Raw genomic sequence first — 20,352 nt, 5'->3', positions numbered from 1 at the left:
TCAGGCAAAGGAATGAAATGCAGAATTACTTTCTTCTCTGCTTTCTTGTGACTCTCAACTGACAGTGTGTTGTCAGATAGAAATAAAACTGTGGTGTTACAATTTTCTGTCTGTGGTATGTATGTCTTAATATATACCATATGGCTGAGGGGCATTGCACCAGATTTTTTTCTCACGACTAATTTTTTTCTCACTAGAGTTAAAAGTAGTAATATGTAAATGAATGAGTAAAATAATTTGTTCTCCCTCTGGGCTTGTTGGCTGTGATTATTCTTGCTTATTTTGGTGTGTAAAGTTTTGTGTTTCGGTTTTGTTTCCTGAAAGTTTTGATACTGTTCATGTTTGTGAATCTGTAATGTGTTTTCTGAGGAGTACTCTTAATGGGCATCATTCTGCTTCCATCCAGACTGTTGAGCATACTGCTCTTCTCTTGAGTAACTGCTTAGTGAAGTACTCTCAGCATTATGGCCCATTGATGATTAGTGGGGGAAAAACAACATAAAGTTGCAAAGAGTCAGATCATTGCAGTTTTTAAGATAGAAGAAGGAGGCAAAGTAAACTGTTGCCCATTTCACAAGGGAAAGCGAACAACTGCCAGACTTCACAGTGGATAAGTTCCAGTTTTCTGGTTTTTCTGTAATGATCATAGAAGAAGATGTTAAAGACGCATAAAGAATTAAAACAACTGTTTGGGTATTCACAGATAAGGAAATTTTCTTTATTGCAAAAAATACCGCAGAAGTCTGCAAATCACAGCTGGTATTTCTGCTTTAGTGATGAAAGAAAGTGTGAGAAGTGTGTAACAGGGAAACACTTCAATTTTCAAACTCCAGTTTTACAGAGTACTTGAATATCAAAACTTCTACCTCTGCAAAAAGATAGTCCCTGTTCCCTCCAAGAACCTCCCTAGTGACAGTGAGATGACACTGCATGGCCAGGGTGTCACCCTGGTGAGGGCCAGTCGGGTGCTGGTGGCCAACACTGGTCCCAGCCCACTGTCACAGCCACGATGGCTGTGGCCTCCAGGCTCCCCTGTGCCCCATCTTGCAGTTGGGACACAGCACCTGCTCAAGCACACGCTCACCCTCATAAGGATTCTGTAGCCCAGGCCCAAAGCCTTGTCACCACTGCCAGCCAGAGCATCCCCAGTTCAGTTCTCCTATGCTATAAACACAGTAAACATAATACATTTCTGGTTAAAGAGGAGGCAAATCCAGCAGTTTTTATCTTGATACATCAGAACATCTGTGGAGTGTGCAGAACTGTGCTGCCTTTCACCAGCTAATGTAATCTGGGCAGAGATATTGGTAGGTTTTAGCCAGTGGTGTTGAACCTCAGCATAGTTTCAAAGAAGAACTCCTGGAGCTATGTAATTTAGTTGAAATTCCTTATTTCAACCCACAAAACCATTTTTCCTCCCCTACTTCTCCCTTACCTCTCCCACCACCCACCTGGTCTGCTGGTTTCCCAGCTCCCTTCATCCCTTTGCCGAGGCTGAGAATGACCGCAGTACCCATTAAGCAGCTTTATTTACAGTTCTAGTTTTTATTTTTATGAATCCTGAGGAATTTGTAACTCTTTCCTCAACTCTCAGAAAGGCAAACCACTGGTGTCAACTGCTGAAAAAAATGCAAACCTCTTCCCTTTGAACACATAGTCTTACAGAAACTGTAACTAGCATTTATAAATTGCACATGTTGTAGTGGTTGCCCGTGTTTAAATGTATAAATATAAAATCATATTCTATCATTGCCACAGCTGGCTTTTCCCTCACAGACAGATAGCTCCTGCACACAGTCTTTTCTGAGCAGATAGGAAAGGCTTTTATGAGACTCCCCTGCCACCAAAATCTCCCAGAGGCTGTGGAACTGGCCATGCTACAGGTCACTTTGGTGTCCCAGCAAGGGGACATGGGGCTATAGGAGACTTTGCACAGCTCACCCCAATGTGGGCATTGCTGAGGCTGCTGTAAGCCGAGCGGTGGGGAGGGGATCAGGAGACCTGGACCACCTCCAGGACTGCTCCTCTGGATAGAAACTGCCTCTGGTCTCCAGTTCTGCAGAGATGTTTCAGCTGGTGCTGGTGAAGGACACACCGTGGCTTCTGCACACAACACACGGTTTCAGGCTGATTTTCAGATCATCTGCGGAATTGGGAAGTAGGACATAAGAATAACTTGCATAACACCATCGCTCCAAAACAAGAAGAGATGTCTGTAAATGATAAATACTCCATCTGGAAAAAGATTTCTGTGCAAGTCCCTCTGGTTTTGTTATATAGTTATCCTTATTGATTAGTTTGACTGACTTAATTTGCTTTGGAGGAAACTAGCAATTTTGAAACATCAGAGTTCAACAGTAATGTCAATAACAGAGATAAAAAGTGTAATTAGGGACAGCGCAAGTGTAAAGAAGATAACAAGTGCTGAGTGCGTCCTTCAGTGACTGAGGCAGTGATGGCAACGTGGGCAAATGCAAAATAGGTCTGCGGGCAAAGGATCAAAATAGAGGAAAAGCGTTACAAGGCAAACAGCTGCCAGAAACCATTAAGTTCATTTAAAATAAATTAAAGAGAGACTTAAGGTTTTGTACGTAAAGCCTTGAAGCCATTACCCCAATTAGTCATACTAGGCTACAAAAGAGCAAATAGGATACTGGGATGTGTCACCAGTGCCAGTACAGCCAAAGAAGAGGTGTTGTCAGTATGCAAACTTAGCTCAGCACAGCTAGAGTCTGGGGTGAAGATTAATTAAGAAAAAAAGATGTTTGGAAGCTGCTGCCTTGGAAAGGATGCTTTATAGATCCAGCCAGGATGTAGGTGTGTTATAGAGGAGTGTTGGGCAGTTACATTTTTATTGGGCTGTGTAGTTGTTTTCTAGTTGCTGCACAGCAATGTTTCTTCTGATGTTACTTGTGCTGGTGAGCAGGGAGGTTTGATTCATTCATGGCTTCATTTTAAGTGAGTAGATCAGCATGGATTTGTCAGTTAAGACTGCTGGTTTGCAGTTTCACCTCTACCAAAGCAAATTTGAGGCAATTCTGGGGGCTGCAGTGCTCCCTTGGTGAATTATCACTGCCACAAGGAGAAGGACGCAGTTACTGCTGGCCCTGAGAATGAGTCTGCTGGGAGCAAATGTCTGGCTTGATAACAGGGTGGTTCTTTGTCATATTTGTCACTGGCACAAAACCTATCAAGTGGTGTGTCTGATGTTTGGCTCCTGGGACACATATTAAGGTTTGTGAAGAGAAAAGGTTCAGAACAATATGATATTTTGGGGAAGTTGTACAAGAGTTGCTTAGATGGATGAGACATTCACCAGCCAAATACAGCAACAGTTAAAAAAAAAAAAAAAAAGTGAGTGCAAACCAGGGACAGCTGCTTTTCAGCAAGAGAGTAAACTGGAATATATTGCTAAAATAGACCTATGAAAAGCTAGTACAGAACGAAGACATCAGCCTAACAGGTTTCTATAAAGAAAAAATATAAAAGTTGCTGTTATAAAACATGCTGGGGCTGTTAGGAAAACATTTAAAATAGATTTTGGCTCGAGCCTTTGAAAAGAGATTTTTTTTCTTCTATGTTTCAGCAGCACAGTAGCTTATTAGCATCTTCTATTTATACTACTGCTGGTCCTCATTTACTGTTACTAAATCTACTTGCCTTGGAGCACTTAGTACCATGTTGCTTTCTATGGAGCACTTAGACTTCAGCTGTAAGTTGTCCTCTCATCCTTCCTGACAACGGCCACCCTAAAACCACCAACATGCTACAGATCAGGGTCTCACCACGCCCACGCCCCTGACTCATGCAGCCATATCACACTGTACACAAGGGGCTCATTCAGTGTCTCGGGGAATTATGCAAATGGAAGGGGATATTCTCCTCCCCGTGCACCACAATTTCCATATGTATAACTCCAGTTAGTTTTAATGAGACGAGCGCTCATAAATCCTTGGGATGAAATTATACCCCTAAGTGGGTTCTAACAAAAGGCTCCTCAAAAGTTTTAATTAACAATCCTTTAAAAGTAGAACATTAAAAGTGAGATTAAGCAAAAAAAAAATTATCTTTCAGAGCAAATATTGGTAAATCTGTACATTAGGCTTTCATTCTTGGAAACCTGTGTTTCTAGTGAAGTGCTCACTTCAGTAAGTATTCAAAAAATGTGAACATAAAGACCACTCTTGTATGCACCTAAATGCCCTAACCTGGTCTGCTTCATACCTGGATCCCAAAGTGTGAACTTGCAATAAACTGTTCTTTTCAGAACTCTAAAGAAAACATATTTGTATTTTAAATATGTACCAAAAGATTATAAAACCCATACTTGTCCCAAGTCTGAGTCATTCCAGCACAGCCGTAGCCCCGTAGCAATCAGATTGTTGTATTCGGGCTCTAGCTGGCTCCTGACGACAAAAGGAGTTACGGATTTTAGTGACGGACTTTATTAAGTTGTTATACACTTATTCATTCTTTTTCTACTGTTCTTTATTAGCCTGTGGATGGTATTTTCCCCAATGTGTCATATGCTGAAAGGGTCTATTATTTAATAACAATGTAGTAATAATAATAGTGCAATAAACACATGACTTCAATAAAGATAAAGGTAAGATATTGCCTCGTGGAAGAATGTATCTGATGGTTGCTGGTCTTTTCTTTCTTCATGCTATTTAAAAATTTAACAAACCATCCCGACCCTTAATTGATCACAAGGGCCACCAAGTGCTTTAGCAGTCTGTTACATTCTATCAAACGAGATGTGTTTTCCCTGTGAAGCAGAATGAAATCATCCCACCGAAATCAATCAGCAACAGCATATTTTAGCTAGATGGATGTAGTTCACTTAGGGCCAGATTCTGCATCTTTGCTCACTTTGAAAGGAACCTTTAACTGGCTACTTGCTGGAGTAGAAACTGTATAAGCTCATAATGTTTTAGAAACATCATGTTTTAGAAATCATAGTTACCAGCTCCAGATACTTCCTTACTCCCAACAGTCCTTTTAAACAGACTGCTGATGTGTTTCTTAAACATATATTTGTCTTTTCAAAAAAAAAAAAAACAAACGCAAAGAAAGAAACTTAATTTTTTTTCCTCCCACTAGTTATCCACAGAATTTCAAGACTTACATTTCAGAGTCCTGAAAGGTGTTCATAAAAGTTTAAAGATGTTGCTCAAATATTCTTCCAGTAACTAAGAATAAACCATTATTTCACTCACTATATCATCCAGGGAAAACATGTATTTCATTTTTGCATGTGTTTACAGGTAAGGATCAAAAAGATCCTTTAAACATCCAAAGAGATTTAGGACAAAGGGATGTGCCTTGCTCTGAAAATGTGGTCTGAAAGTTGCAGCTCCAGCAGCTGTAAAATGCACTTGGTGTCTATATGCATTCAGAGAACAGATTTTAGCCTGAAAACTTCACATAAAAGTTCTTTGGTTCAGTGACTATAGATAGTGCATTGAATAGGGCTAAGCACATTTAAAAAAAATATACACAATAACAACAGCTACTGTTAAATATTGAGAGGCACTGAGCATATCTAGTTCCTCTCCTAGCAGTGCTATTGGCAGGTGTAAAGCATGTCTGGGATTTGAATGGTTATACTGGGACTCCTAAAGCCTCAGAAATTCTGGGAAAGGAAGAAGCTAGAAAGTACAGATGTCTAAAACATGTCAGTATGATGAGTGCACACTGTAAAAAACAAAGGATAAGGAGTTCAGAGAGATGCTAACGGCATCTTTGCATGTAGCGCGTTTTAGAGATGAGGATGTGCAGCCATCACAAACCTTTGAACATTTTGATATTAAATAAGTGCCATGGAAACACTTGATTATTTACAAAAGTGTTTATAGAGTTTTACATGAAAAGACTGTAGACTTTTACCTTAAGATTATTACTTTTTAAAATACTGGACTTGAATGTGCATAGTTGCACCGGTCAACAAGATGTGCCGGGGGACACCTGTAGAACAGGGCTGACCTGAGCCAAGCACCTTAAGAGAAGGCGCTCTCTGGCTTTGAAGCTGTCTGAGGTACACACAGGATACAGTTTTCTTCTGAGAACTGCTATATAATCAGAGTTGTCTTGTATTCAGGTTTTGTTTTGTTGTTTTTTTTTTTTGTAGCAGAATGTTGTTTCGTGTTTGTCCTTGGATTTGTAATGGGGCAAACAATTCAGTCTGGGGAGCAGTTTACCAGGTTGACAAGGGAATGGAGGAGAAGGGAGTTCCCTTCCACAGCAAGGGACTGCAAAGAAATTGGAAGCAAGAGGGGGAAGTAACATTCTTTAATTTAATGTGTTCTTAGTATCAGTTACATTGCTCCATTTTTGGCATTTTAATTATTTTTATATTCACCTTTTCAGCATGAAACTTTCAGCTTTAAGCATCAAAAAGTTTTTTTAAATACCACTCTGTTTCTCACTAAAGTTTCAGTACATAATTTTTGTGAAATGTTCTGAAGGCTCTGAACTCCAAAATGGAGTTGATGTAACCAGTAAAAGTCCAGCAGATAAAGAGTGATTGTTTTTATTGTAAAAATTATCACAATAAAATATTAATAAAATATAAAGATACAATGGTGATAAAATGATACAATTGGAATTTTGACTGGATTTCATTAACTTTTTTCAGAAAAAAAAATTGAATTAGTTGGTTTTTCATTGTTTAGAATTTATTCTAGTCACTGCAAAGTTGTTCTTTTTTTTAAAAACTGTAAATCAAAGGAAAAATAAATTCTCCACAGATGTTGTGTGTGTTTGATGTATTAGACACATTTTTGCAGTCTACTGCCTGAAACCTAGGGAATTCATTAACTCACAAGTTGCTGCCAAGGAGGGAAGTGGTCACATTTCCCAAGCTGGTGTGTCTGTCCCCCGGCTGGGGGCTGTGGTAGGGCAGTCTTTGTCCTCCCTTGTATTTGGCTGCCTCTGGAGAAAGTGGGATTTCTTCAAACTGAAGGGCTGTTCCTGTTTCTCCCCTGACAGCATCTGTTATTTAATTAACCTGCTAAAGTCTATAGCTGGCTCTGTTTCCCATTGTGTGGCCAGAGATGATGATAGATGAGAGCTGGTGCTCTGCCTCAGTCCCAGAGACACCATCCCACATCACCAAAGTCACTGGCTTTAGCACAAACTTCAAAGAGAGAGGGACAAGATCCATAGCCTTTGGGAAAGAAGCAGAGCTACCACCTTTCACCCTCAGCAAAGCAAAACACTTGCCTAAATACCACTTACCCTGTGAGGGACCTCTCTCAGCATAGTTTTGCATACATCCGTCTCAGCAGGGCACTGCTGGATGGACTTCAGCAGTGAGACCAGGGTAGTGAGCCTGGGCACCGGTGAGGCGGGTTTCTTTGAGAATGTTAATGCTATCCCTCCCAGTTAGCCAAGGAAGGCAAATAAAGGCTTAAAATGGCAGAACAACATGGCAAGAGATGGCCAAACCTCATCCACATCTAGTGACTTGCAATAAACAAGAGTCAGTAAAATATTATCTCCCTGCATTTCCCTACTACTGCTCTCCAGAAAAGGAACTTCGCCCAGGGGAGCCTGAGCCTTCTCTGTGGCCATCCTGACCCAACAGGCTTTAGCTTCGCGTAGGGGGTTGAGTTGAGGGGTGTAACTGTGTGAATGATGGAAGACCTTATGAGTATGCTTCAGTGGGGAACTAATTGAAAAATCCTGAGTGAGAAGGTTGTGGTCATTTGTAAAAGATAGAGGCATCAGTGCCATCACCCACTGCCTCCTGTCATTCCTAGGTCAGATTACTTAAACTCATTGTGGCTTCATTTCTCCACTCCAAATTTGAAGCTGGTTTAGAATTTAATAGACCTCAGGATAAACAGCATATATAACTCTGAGCTGTAGTCTGTGATTCTCACCAGTATCTGAATGGGATTTCAGATGTTGCTTTTGATCTATAAAATGCTAAATGGTTTGCATATGAGTCAGCCCCACTCCGCACGCCGTGCTGCTGGCACAGCAGTCCCTGGAGAGGCACCAGGCAGAGCAGCGTGTTTGCATCAGGAAGGATTTGTCCCCTTCCTTGGTAGAAATCTCTCCCTTGCAAACTCCTTCCACTGCTGGGTCTGTGAAGGGTTAAGAGAAACTGCTGGGCTTACATTTCAGAAGAATTGCCATCAAATACAGTTGTAGAGGATTCTGAGAGATAGGTTTTATTTCTCAGTTGTTGTTTGAATTGCAACAATAAAATACAAGAAATACCAGCCACTGTATACTCTGTGAGATACAGTCACATAACAGCTAACAGTGATTTTGCTGAGCATGGATGTACCTGCTACCATTCACTTTTCCTTTTGATCCTATTAGCAGTGTTTCAGCCCATGTCACTATTTTCTGAACGGAAGGTTCAATATTTGAAGTAACCTGGAACAAGGCATTTCCTTCTGTTAAGTGCATGCAAAAGAATGGTTTCAACATTTACTGTTTAATGTACTAGGATTAAAGGTGTAATAATCCACTCGAGCAAGACTGCCTTGCTTTGAGCCAAAGGGTGTTAAACAAACAACCAAGTTTGCGCTAATTTGTAGAAAACTACAGAAGGGCTCTGAGGGGGAGAAGATGCTGTCTGATATTGGGTTTTTAATAAAAAATACGGTTCTTTTGTCTAATGACGAACTGCAGTGAATTCCAGAGGGGGGGATTAATAGATGACATTTACATTCATCCATGTATGATGGCTGATTGAAAAAAAATCAAAGGAATGTGTACTGGTAAAACTGCTGAAGGTTGCTGCTTTTATTTCAGATCAGAAGAAGAGTTCATGAATTCAAAGCTCATCTTCTTTTTTTCAAATAGATGTGCCTGTCTGCTAAAAGATAACACCTTTCTACGAAAACTTCATTTTGCTCATAAAACAAGGCCTTTTTTCCTTCATGTTTTATCTTCTTTTAGATCTGTAATGGGTGTAAATCAGGTAGTGGAATAACATGGATTTACAGCAGCTGCGATCCAGCTCCTCCTTTAAAAATGCAAATAATTCCTCTGGTATTGATCTAATGAAAAATAACAGTAGTAAATACATGGAGTCTTGTAGTAAATATAAAGTCAGCCTTGGCTCAAGCACAGGCCAGTCCCAATGTTTTCATTGGCATTAATTCTAATTACTCAGTGGAATACTCTTGGGTTTTTTTCACTCGGTATTGTCATGATGAAACATGTGGCAGATGTATTTCTTGATCTGTTAGCATCTTGCAATGAGCCATTAACATGTGTTACTGTTTATCTCCCCTGTGTCTTTCTCATAGGAATTATGTCTGACCACCAGTTTGGAAACCAGTTTATGTGCAGCGTGGTTGCATCCCACGTGAGCCATCTCCCGACTACAAACCTCAGTTTTGTTTGGATTGCTCCACCTGCGGGGACGGGCTGTGTCAACTTCATGTATGTATACATGCAATACCTATGAGAAGATAATAGCTTTGGAAATAATGAAATTATCTAACCTGCTCACGCTAGGACCTTATGTCTGGATGAAGGAGTCAGTTCTGCAAAGTGTAGACTTTAATAAGAATATTGAGCTCTTCCTGGCTGCAGAGTTTCTGTGCATATTAGGACTTTATATTTCAAAGCACGTAGGAAAGAAATAGGGTTTTGCAATGTAGCATGCCATCAGAGAAAAAATGTACAAGTGCATCAAGCCCAGCATTTAAATAGGAATTGATTCCTCTTAGTTATTAATTACATTGTCCATCCTTTAAATATACAGCACACTTGCATTGACCGAAGTTTTTATCTGTTGCATTTCATGAGTTAGAACATCACACAGATATATTATTCAGATTGTAAGAATCAACATGAAATACAAATATTTGAGAGTAGTCATACTCAAGTATTTACTGTTCCCAATGATAAACATTTTTAACTTCTGCTTAATTGAGCTAGTTTACAAACGGGAAAAAACCAAGAGGTTATTCTTACAGAGATTTTTTGTAATTTGTTTTAAAGACCTAAGTCATCATTTGATGATATAGTACCATACAAAGTGCCAACAAAATACACAGCTTAATATGATTTATTAGAACATATATTGTTATATTTTACCTTGAAAGAATTTCTAATTATTTGTCCTAAACTTTTGGTAGATCAAATTTGAGAGAGAAAATACACCTAGAGTGGTGTTGAAAGCAGAAAATATTTCAAGTTTGACCTGTTCATAGAAAAAACCTCAGGCTGCTCCCTAATTAGATTAGTGAACAGTTGCAACATTTCAGTGTGTGAGACCTTTTCTGTGGTCCTGTCAGTTTCCTGTTTGTCAGAGCAAATCTTCCTCTGAGTATTATTCCTTTTCTATCTCTGCTGGGAAGCTGCAGGTAAGTGCCCTGCATAACCAAGTTGGTTTACTGTTTAACATGTTGTAAAAAGTAAAAAGCGAGTGACTTACTTCTTTGAGAATATAAGTTGCTGATGGTGAAATCAGTACCTGTTGGTTGATTGATCTGTATTTTTGATAGTTCCCTTTTCCTACATAATGCCCATTTTTGCCTGTACTGTTACCATACATTATTTATTAGCTGCAATGAAAATGTCAATACATTTTTATTTCTAGCTCTCTTTTTCTTCTAAATGTCTAACAGTAAATTGGGGGAAAAAAAAATTAGTTTTGATGAGTAATAACTAACTTCTGAGAATGTATCTGTTTCTCATTAACTTCTACAAAGTACCAGAGAAGCTGTTTACAATATTTAAGATTTCCATTCGGTATTGACAAAAGTCACACTTCATGAAATATTTGAGGAAATGTTGTCGTTGTTTTACTTAAATTCTGTGTCAGAAAAGTTAGCCTTATTAAAAAGTTTTATATACCTTGAGGAAATCTGTCAACTATGTTTTTTTTTCTGTGGAAAATCTGTGAATTTTATACTTCCTTTAATTCCTCTCTAAAAATAGTTTCCTTTGTTGACCAAGTTGTAGCAGCTAAATTTTGTTATTTGAGCTGTCTGAGAAAAATTATATATGAGGTACATCTTTGCATACTCTTGCTTACTCTCCTTCTTTCTTGGATGTTTTATTTTCCTGGTATTCAAGAGATAATTGTTGGTCCTAGCTTGCACAGTGACCATTAATTTATTTATATTTATTTCTTTATATTTATTTTAATTATATCATATTATGTGAATATTTATTTATGACATGCATGAGATGATATATTATAATATTTATTTCTATGAGATGTGAGCTTCCATTGCCAGTTTTGAGGTCAGTTTATAAACAGTTACTCATTTTCCTGTGACTGTTTTGATTTTTTTTCTGTCCATGGTTTTGTATTGTTTTTTTTTTTGTTGTTCATGTTTGTTATTATTAAAAAAGAGCTGACAAACAGTTCAATAGAAATACAAATACTACTATGACTGCTGATTCCCATTTAAGTGACATTGAAGGAACATTTGCTAAGGCAATGAGTGTTTGCCTATCCTGAAGTCAATGGAAGGTTCATCATTGGCTTCAGTGGAAACAGAGTGAGGCCAGCAATTAATAGTTTTGGAAATCCAGCCTTTTTGTGTAAGCCATAATGCACCTCTTCAGCATTAGCATCTCTTCAGAAATGGTGGGGTTTGCACTATGTTAGTAAAGCCCTTAGCCGTGCTGCCGTGCCTAGAACATGCATAGCAGAAATCTGAATTTATTTTTGACCATGTAATTGCAGCATGAATGTACACATACATATGTCAGCAATCCAGGTGCAGAGACACCAGCTTGTTTTCCCTTGCTGTCCATGAAACCAGCAGGGCTGAGAGGTCTGATCCTGCTCTGACGATCCCAGCAGTGCAGCTGCTCCCAGAGTCTCTGTCCGGGTGTCTGTCAGTCTCAGTGGCTGCGCAGACTGGCTCAGCCATGATATAAGGATGCTCCATGGGTGATACTTGTTTGTCTTGGAGAATGAACAAAACAATGTGATTATATCAGTTTGGTGTCCTGTAGGACAAATTCAGACAAGAGTGGAAAGGCTCATCTTCTCCAAAGTCAGTGTTGACTTGAGGATCACACTTGGCTGCAGGACTTCTGGGTAAATGTCAAAAGAATCAGTTGAAGGAAATGAAGGGAGAAAGAGTATGTTTTACCTCTAATCCTCCTTCTCGTTCTTTCTTCAGCTGCCCACACTTTCTTGCCTCAGCTATTGTTTCCCCTGCCTACTCAGTCACAAGTTGCAGTGAACAAAGCTATTTTTTTGGTGCGGTGTTAGTCTGCCTGCCTTACTCAGCTCTCTGACTTCAGGATTTCCAGAGAGTTGGCTCTGCCTTGTTCATCTCCATTTGCTCCTTAACTTAAACAAGATTTTTAACACTTGAGACTAACTAACTATCTAGTTTAAATTTAATATACATTCAATTAAATTAATTTTAAGTTTAATTTAATATACATTAAAAATATTTACAGAAGGTACCTGAATTTATAGACTCTGACAACAGTGCAATATAGGTAAGAGCTTCCTACACTGTTTGTTGCCAGTACTTCTGTGATCCAGATCAACTCATTAGTCTTTGGCCTCTCTGGGGATGGATAATAAGGTTATTAATTAGCACTAGCTTTGGTGTGCGATTTTTACAGTGTTGATACCTCTCCCTGAGGGGTTCCAGGAGGAACTGGACAAAGGTCACCAGCAAATATCCCACAGGTCAGTGCATGGCTAGCTTTTATTCACTGCACATACCATTGACCTGCGCTGGCTCCCACTGGAAGCATGGACAGGAAAGTGGGTAAAAAATTCCCTTTCACTTCATCCATGCTTTTTGGTGTCCTCTTCTAGAGCTCAGTCCTGAAAAAGACTGAACCTCTAAGAAACAGTTCCACAGGGGGCTCCTGCAAGGAAAATGGGCATGGGAAATGCAGGAATGTAGTAAACTGGGATTCACACCACATACAGCGGTTTGCCAGCACAGCACTTAGTTTCTTTCCTTCTCCACTGGAAGATTCCTCATCTCTACAATTTGATGCAGTCCAGTTATTTCCTTTGCACACAGCACTGTGTCACTGCCAGATCTGCATATAATGTTGCCTGATGGAGTCACGCATCTCTCCTTGGCTCAGAGGTTCGCTTGGCAAGCCTCCTCCCCTTTTTCACTGGGGCAAGGGATGGTGCAGAGCCCTGTGCTCTATGGGGAAAGGTGGCTGGAGCCAACCTGCTTCTATGCAAAATCAGGCAATAGTCATTTTTTTTTTACACCAACGGTGCACAAACTCTCGCTTATACTCTCTTCTTTTTTTTGGTCAAGGTACCTTATTATGGCTAATAAATAAATATTTAGAAGTACCCTTTTATAAAATACACTTCTAAGAGAAACACAGAAAGCTGCCAGGGTCCCTGTAGTACATCTCAGTGTAATACTTTATTATTTTTTCACCATAGATACCTCCAGATGAGTTGAGGAAATAAAAGCTAAAATGCATCGTTCATTGCAGAATGGTTTTCTTAGCAGTAAATTAGGACTATTTTTAAACAGGTGTTGAGCACTAGGGGCTCCTAAGAGAATTGCCAGGGTCTGTAAACGCTCTTTACCACCAAAAATTAGTAGGTCTTCCTTTACACTAACAAGTCATTTCTCTGATTTTGTGCAAATTTGTAAAATATTATCTTCATAATCCTTCAGCTAGGTTTTGCTGTTTGTAATTTCCGCTCTAAGCTCATGCTAACCTAGTTAAAGCTCAGCCTGTCAAGGTGGGGATAATAATGGCTGTTAAGCAGGATGGCACACTAGGTTACTTCTTCGGTTGTTAAGCCTATAGTTTTATAGATGGCTTAGCTTACTGGTTTGTAAAAGTGCTAAAGCTGACCTAAATTGCAAAAGCATACTGTGTTTCAACTATCAGAATAGTTTGTTGCAGAAGTTCCAGCTACTGTACTGAATAGAATAGGTTGCTATAGAAATTACTTTGGGAAATAATTATTTTTCTTATATAGCCATTTTTGCTAGTCATTGAACAGGTGTCTTATAGTTATGATTGTGTCTGTGTAAATATTCACTGTAACCTCTATTAATAGTGGACTGGACTTCTGTAATGCTGTCTGCCTGAGTCTGTAGGCAGTGTCTAATAACCCATGTAAGAGGCGTGACCCATCACAACTGATCTTAAAATTCTGTACATTGAGAGGTCTTTGAAAGTACTAAAAGGCTTAATCATATATTATTTGACACCTGATAGGCACAGCTTACTGTGCAAACGGCTAAAAGGGAGCAGGAATAGCTGTGGTGGTATCCCCTTATGAAGACAGAGGTAAGAGAGCTGTAGGTGCTGGGGCAGGGCACTGGCACATCACTTCTCCTGAAGCAAGAGCAACTGGTTCTCAGCACAGCTCCTGGAAAAAGTTTGGGACTGAGTGCTGAGGCAGACAGCTGAACTATTGAAAAAAGCTTGGAAGAAACTTTCAAGAAATGTGATGTGTTTTTCACTGACAGTATGCCTTTTCCCATAATCATCTGATGATACAACTCCTTTCTGGGAAATTTGAAGTACCCTGTTCCAGAACTGGTCTTTTCATGTGTTTAGGCCTGTTTCTAGGAACTGGCGACTATGTTGATGTAGGAACTTGAAATACCATGCTGTACAAACACTACAGAACATAAAGAGTGTGATTGAGAGGCCTGGTTATCTATTTAAAGCATTTATGGAAAACCTATGATAATAATTATGGAAGTATTGAATAAACATCCAAGAAGATTACATGCTTTGCTATATTAGTCCTCCAGCCAGGGTGGGAAAGGGCTATATTGTCTGAAGGAACCACATTCCCCTGGTAAACCACTTAGCTAAACTGTCATTTAAGACACAGTTTTCTGTTTTTTTTCTTTTGTTTGAAAGAAATACAGAGGATTATCTTCAAGATTAAGTACACAATTATGCTTACTCTATACACAATGATAATACATACAATATTAAAACTGGAAAGTAAAAAGAGCAAATATCAGAACTAAGATCCCTTAGGTCCCTTGTATTTGTATATAATCACTCAACTCTTAATTATATTATATAAGTTTTTATCCCTCATGTCCTTATGATGAAACAGAATCGTACAATGAAATATATTGTTGTTCATAGCATCCTAGTTGTTGCTATGATTTGCAATCTTTGCAGTTGGTTTGAAGAGTATGTTATTGCGCACACGGAAACCTTAAGGTATAGAAGCCTTGGCTTTGGGGTTCTGTGAAGCATCAACTCCCTGCGTCAGTTAAGTGCTGCCCTTCTCTTCCTGCTCTTTATTGCAAGGTAAGGGTGAAGCAGGATATTTCTTACCACTCTTTTTGATATTGGTGTGGACTCCGTTTGATACAAGGGTTGTACAGGCACCAAATAAGATACGGTTCTTGTTTACAGTCAGGGTAGTTCTGATATTAGCCCAGTGTTGCAGTCATTTTATTTTTCTGTCTTGCTTATAACTTAGCCTGGTGGGAAAAAAAAAAAAAGCATCAGTAATTGTTCATTGTCGGTGTGCCAGTTCAGTGGAACTATGAAGAAAAATTACTCCTTCGCTTGGTTTTCCACTTCCCTGGGTAGAGGCATTGTTGTACCGTCAATCAGCATTATGTGTAACATTCTGAAAATCATGAGCCAATATTTGATTCAGATCTTGGCTCTGTTCTCATGTCCCATTTTGATGTGGTGCCCAGATTAGCTCCTTCATCTTCTGTGTTTGTTAATTTTCCAGTGAAATGCAAACACCGTGCATGGAATTGTTGTGGCTCCTCTAAGTATGACCAAGTATGCTGCTTGTGGCATAGACTCAACTGACTGTGCAGAATTAGATTTAGCTTGTCTATTAGTTTTGTCTGAGTTTTGTCTATTTGGTGTGGTGGTAAAGCAAAGAAAGATGACCAGTGAGGAATTCTGTGTGTTTTCAGAAAATTTCTTAGCAGAAGATGGTAGTACAAAGTATACTGTGATGGTGAGTATTCAAAAGTCTTCAGAGCAAAGGAAGAAAACCATGAGGGAGCATGGAAGCTGGATGCACCTGATTTTCCGCTCCTTAAAGGGATTTTCAATTATTTGCAACTGGAGATAGGATATGTAGATATCTCCAGGTAGGTATTTATGTATGAGCTGTGTGTCTGTCTCTTGAGATATAATGGGGGTGCAGTTGGGTTCTATAGACATCTAGGGCCTGACATTCAGTTCTACATCTAGAGAAGGTACCTGCAGGTCTTGAAGGCCTCTGTAGCTCTATTTATTTCCTTAGGACATTCCAAATTATTTTAGATCTATTTAGGCAGATGAATCATGCCCTAGGTCTCCACTGACCAAGATGGATCATTAGCTACCTAGCTCCCATATAGACCCTTTAATAGGAACCTATTTTAAGCTTTTAAAAATCTAGATCTGAATCCCACCCAGACAGACTCAGCTGCCTAAATATAAGCACCTTGCTCCAAATTGTTAAAATGAAGTTTTCATCCCCACCACCCTCAACGGTCAGTAGCTTTTTCTGTGTCAAGAGTATCTGACGAGCGGGCTGCTCAACAGTTGAAATCTACTGAAGAGTATGAATAAAAAAGTCAACTTTGGAAAGTTTGTAAAATCTTGCATTTTTTTTTCCTTTTTCCTTGGAGGTAAAGCCTGTTGTCTAGTATTCTCTTAGATGTCTGATACTCCTACTAAAAGCCGACTTTAATGAGAAGAACGTCCATTTTTAACTTTTTCTCCAAGTTTGCAGACAACTGCCCATTTGCTATTTTAGACTCCTCATGCTGTGTAGGTGCAAGAAAAGGGAACCAAGCCAGGAAGAATGAGTATGTGAACATTTATTAAAAATAAAATAACATGAAAATTCTATGGATAAGTTGGTTGGACTTAATTCAAAAGATGAGCAAAAAGCATAAAATGCTACTTTCATCAACATTGTGTAATGCCAGAATAGAAACGGCAAGATGATACAATGTTAGGATGGTTTCTTTTCTTTGTATGATACAAATTTAGTATATCACGTACTTGTAATGTATGATAGCAGAAGGCAGCTCAATATAGCCTTTGGCTACTCTGTTAAAATTTTGGCATTGTTCCATATAGGACTTTGGCACCTCCTGCATGAAATAAAATGAAATTCAGTAATTTTCTACTGATATAATCTAAATAATAAAACAATCACAATACCCATTACTTCCCTTCTTACAAATGTTCATTTGGCAATTCTAGAAGCAGAGATTAGATTTTACTTTCTTCCCTTTCTGAGCAATGCACCCATTATTTTTGTGCATGACAGCTTCAATTCACAGTCCACAGTACAGTTATCAGTAGCTGTGTTTAAAATTCTCTCTTGAATTTAGTTTTTCTCTCTCTGAAATTTAACCTCAGGGTTATTTTTCAGAGCATATTTTAGTTCATCAACAACATAAATCTTTGTTTCATTCAAAGAGGTGCTTTGTCTTCCTCTTTTCTCAAGATGCTTTAATTTTGAAAACATGACTAGACTATAAAATATATTACACACACTCCAACGGTTTGCTTCCATGAGGAGGTTTTCTTGTGTAACAGAGGAATTGAATGAAATATCTTTTGGCTGCTAATGCCTGATCGATAACAAACCTTTCAAAATGACATCCTAGAAAAGAAATATGCTTAATAAAACAGGCAAAAACCAGTTTTTGTGAATTCTTTTGGTAATGTTGGTTATATGAAGAGTGAGCAGTAAACATACAGGGAACCATTCTGTAGGTGTACAGAGAACAATTGCGAGAGATGTTTTAGGAAGCTAAATTTCAGTACTGCAGACAAGCCCATACAACCGGACACTGTGTCCGCATGGAAGCCCTTTGTAGCTCTGGAATGTCCCCCTGGTTGACTGAGAGAGTCTGATCGTTTCAATGCCACCTCTCAAGTGGATAACACAACAAGTGTCTAGTGCATGAATGTGTTTGAGATAAGTGTATTGTCTGTATACTTCTCTGGGAAGCACTTCACTTCTTGCAAGGGACTATTACTAAATAACTTTGTGAAAAGCTCCATACTGCAGGATGCTGAGCACTGGCCTTGATCCAGCAGAGCAATCATGCGTGCCCATGCTGTCATCAAAGGCATAGATGACACTTTTTGTATTTTTTAGAATTAATGCCTTCAGATTACTTGTTTGAAATTTTTCTTTGTTTGTGTACACAGTTGAGGACATCTAAGGATGCTCTGTCCATCTTCTCAGTTCACACAAGTTTTTTCTCCCCTTGTTTGTTTGGATGAACTTTAATAGAGTGATCTACAAAGTATTATGTAGACGTGCAGTAATATTCAGCAAGACTTCATACATGTGTATAAAATGTGAAAACTTGGATATGATTCATATGAAAGTTCAGTAAGACAAAAAAATGTATCCCTTTTTCAATACAACGATGGTCTCCTCACATCTAGTTCTAGCAAAAGTTTAAAAATAAAAAAGAAAGAAACCTTATACTTGAAGATATAAAAACATTAGATCAGCTTTTGCTGTCCACGTACTGGGAAAATTTGGATTTGAGTATTCAGAATGACCATGACCTCAAACTAACTGACAGAGTGAACTCTGAAACATCTCTCATAATTATTGTTTAAACTGTACTTAACAATAAAGTGTATCTCTCCCTTCTCAGACTGAGAAACTCAAATCTATTCTTAATATTTAGATAATTATTATTTGTGGATATAGAATGAAATATAATCCAATCTATTTATAATTAGAAAATATAAAATATTATAATAGTATTACATATAAAGCATTACAGAATAAGTAATAAAATATTATAATACTTTTATAACCTCATTATACATATTATTCAAATATCATCAGAATGGACTTGTGCTAGGAAAATGCTTGATAGTATCTATCTTTGTCTGATTTTTTTTACAGTATTCACAAATGACAGTTAATCCTTTTGATGTCATTCAGACCACAAACGTTGCTTGTATGCAATAGACTGTATATGATCAGATTGTGGTCTATATATGCTCACAAGCTCTGTCCTCCAGAGCCAAAGACCTCTGAAATTAAGAGAGCTCCAAAGCTTGCAGAGGTTTCTAAAACGGTTTTTGTTTGGCAGGTAAAAGAGAAAATATATAGAGATAAATGAAATAGCTAATAATAATTCCCTTGCTTTGTTTTTCTTCTGTTCTTGATATTAGAGAGGTTTAAACCAGAATCTTTTACTATCTCTTTCCCTCTTTCTCCACTATCTTGCACTATTTGTCCTCTGGAACAATTGAAGTCATTCCTGAGTGGCTCCTGAATGGGAGATTCATTCCTGAATTCAGTGTGGCGTGTCTATCTTGTCTCCTTTTCTCTTATGGCCTGGAATACACCCTTTTTGAAAATCCCCTTGATAAGTGGCACCATGATCAGCACCATCAGAGGTACACAGCCACCTCTAGGTACACACCTCTACCATGGCAGCAAGATCCTTTTGAGCAGTAGCCCACATGGGGTCCATCTGTGTGACAAGAGAGCCATCAGATTGTAACAGATGTCTATTGCTGGCCTGTACAACAATGCATTGGAAACTTCTGTCCGGTGTGGAAGTAAACAAGGTAATCTGAAAGGGAGATTCACACCATTAACTTTCAGAATTAATAAATGGTGCATCCATTTTCCAAGTCATCATATCTACCTTAGTAGCCATGTTGAAAGGCCAGAATGGCTGTATTAAAGTGTTACATTACTTGCATCTTACTAGATGTGATTACTTAGACTGTGGCTGTGATGTATCAGTGGGCCTGTGAGCTGATTGGGGCAGAGACAGCACCACAGCAGGAGATTTTGGTCCGGCCAACTTTCACACGTTTCACAACTGCTCAGCAGTTCCTGGTGGGCAGCAGCTCAGTCATGGGAGCAGAAGTCACAGACAGGTATCAGGATGGCACCTGCTCTGATAATGATGACATAGTGATGTTGTAATACTGGATGCCATAATGACATCATAGTGATGGGGTCATTGCAGCAGCTCTCAGTGAGAGTTCTGTTCCGTTCTGTTGTGATACAGAAGACTTATCACCTAGGAGAAGGCTTGGAGATCCTACACTAATTCAAATAATAATAAATTTTATTTTAAGAGCAAATTATTGAAGTATTTCACATGCCATTTTCTGACTTGAAGCTGATTAATGGCTGTTCTCATAACATATATTTTACAGATACAGTACCACCGTAACATTATGAAATAGGGTTTTCTTAACATGGCATTGTTTTTCTCATTGCTCTTGAGTGGCTGGGATCTTTTAGTTCTTATTAGAAATATAACCAATATAACATTTTCTCTTACAGCATTCTAAATCTCCCTCTTAGCTCAACATAAGCTGTTTAGCCCTACTAGTAATGTACATTTACTTGAGACATTTTTTGTGAAAAACGCATTTTTGAAGTCTTAAACAGTAAGCAGCTCT

The 20,352-nt window shown here is 38.7% G+C and overlaps 1 protein-coding gene across 1 annotated transcript in view; it reads left to right on the top strand.

Moving 5' to 3' along the window:
- RELN (reelin) overlaps window positions 1–20,352 on the top strand; it is a 297,944-nt gene that overhangs the window by 74,957 nt on the left and 202,635 nt on the right. The window contains exon 3 of the mRNA XM_086746115.1: window positions 9,273–9,408. Within this exon, the coding sequence (XP_086602241.1) occupies window positions 9,273–9,408 (136 nt within the window). The remainder of the gene's footprint in view (window positions 1–9,272; window positions 9,409–20,352) is intronic.

The sequence above is a fragment of the Chlamydotis macqueenii genome, chromosome 1 (assembly GCF_036417535.1).
Source record: "Chlamydotis macqueenii isolate bChlMac1 chromosome 1, bChlMac1.mat, whole genome shotgun sequence".
Lineage (NCBI taxonomy): Eukaryota > Metazoa > Chordata > Aves > Otidiformes > Otididae > Chlamydotis > Chlamydotis macqueenii.
This window is presented reverse-complemented; position numbering and strand designations above follow the sequence as displayed.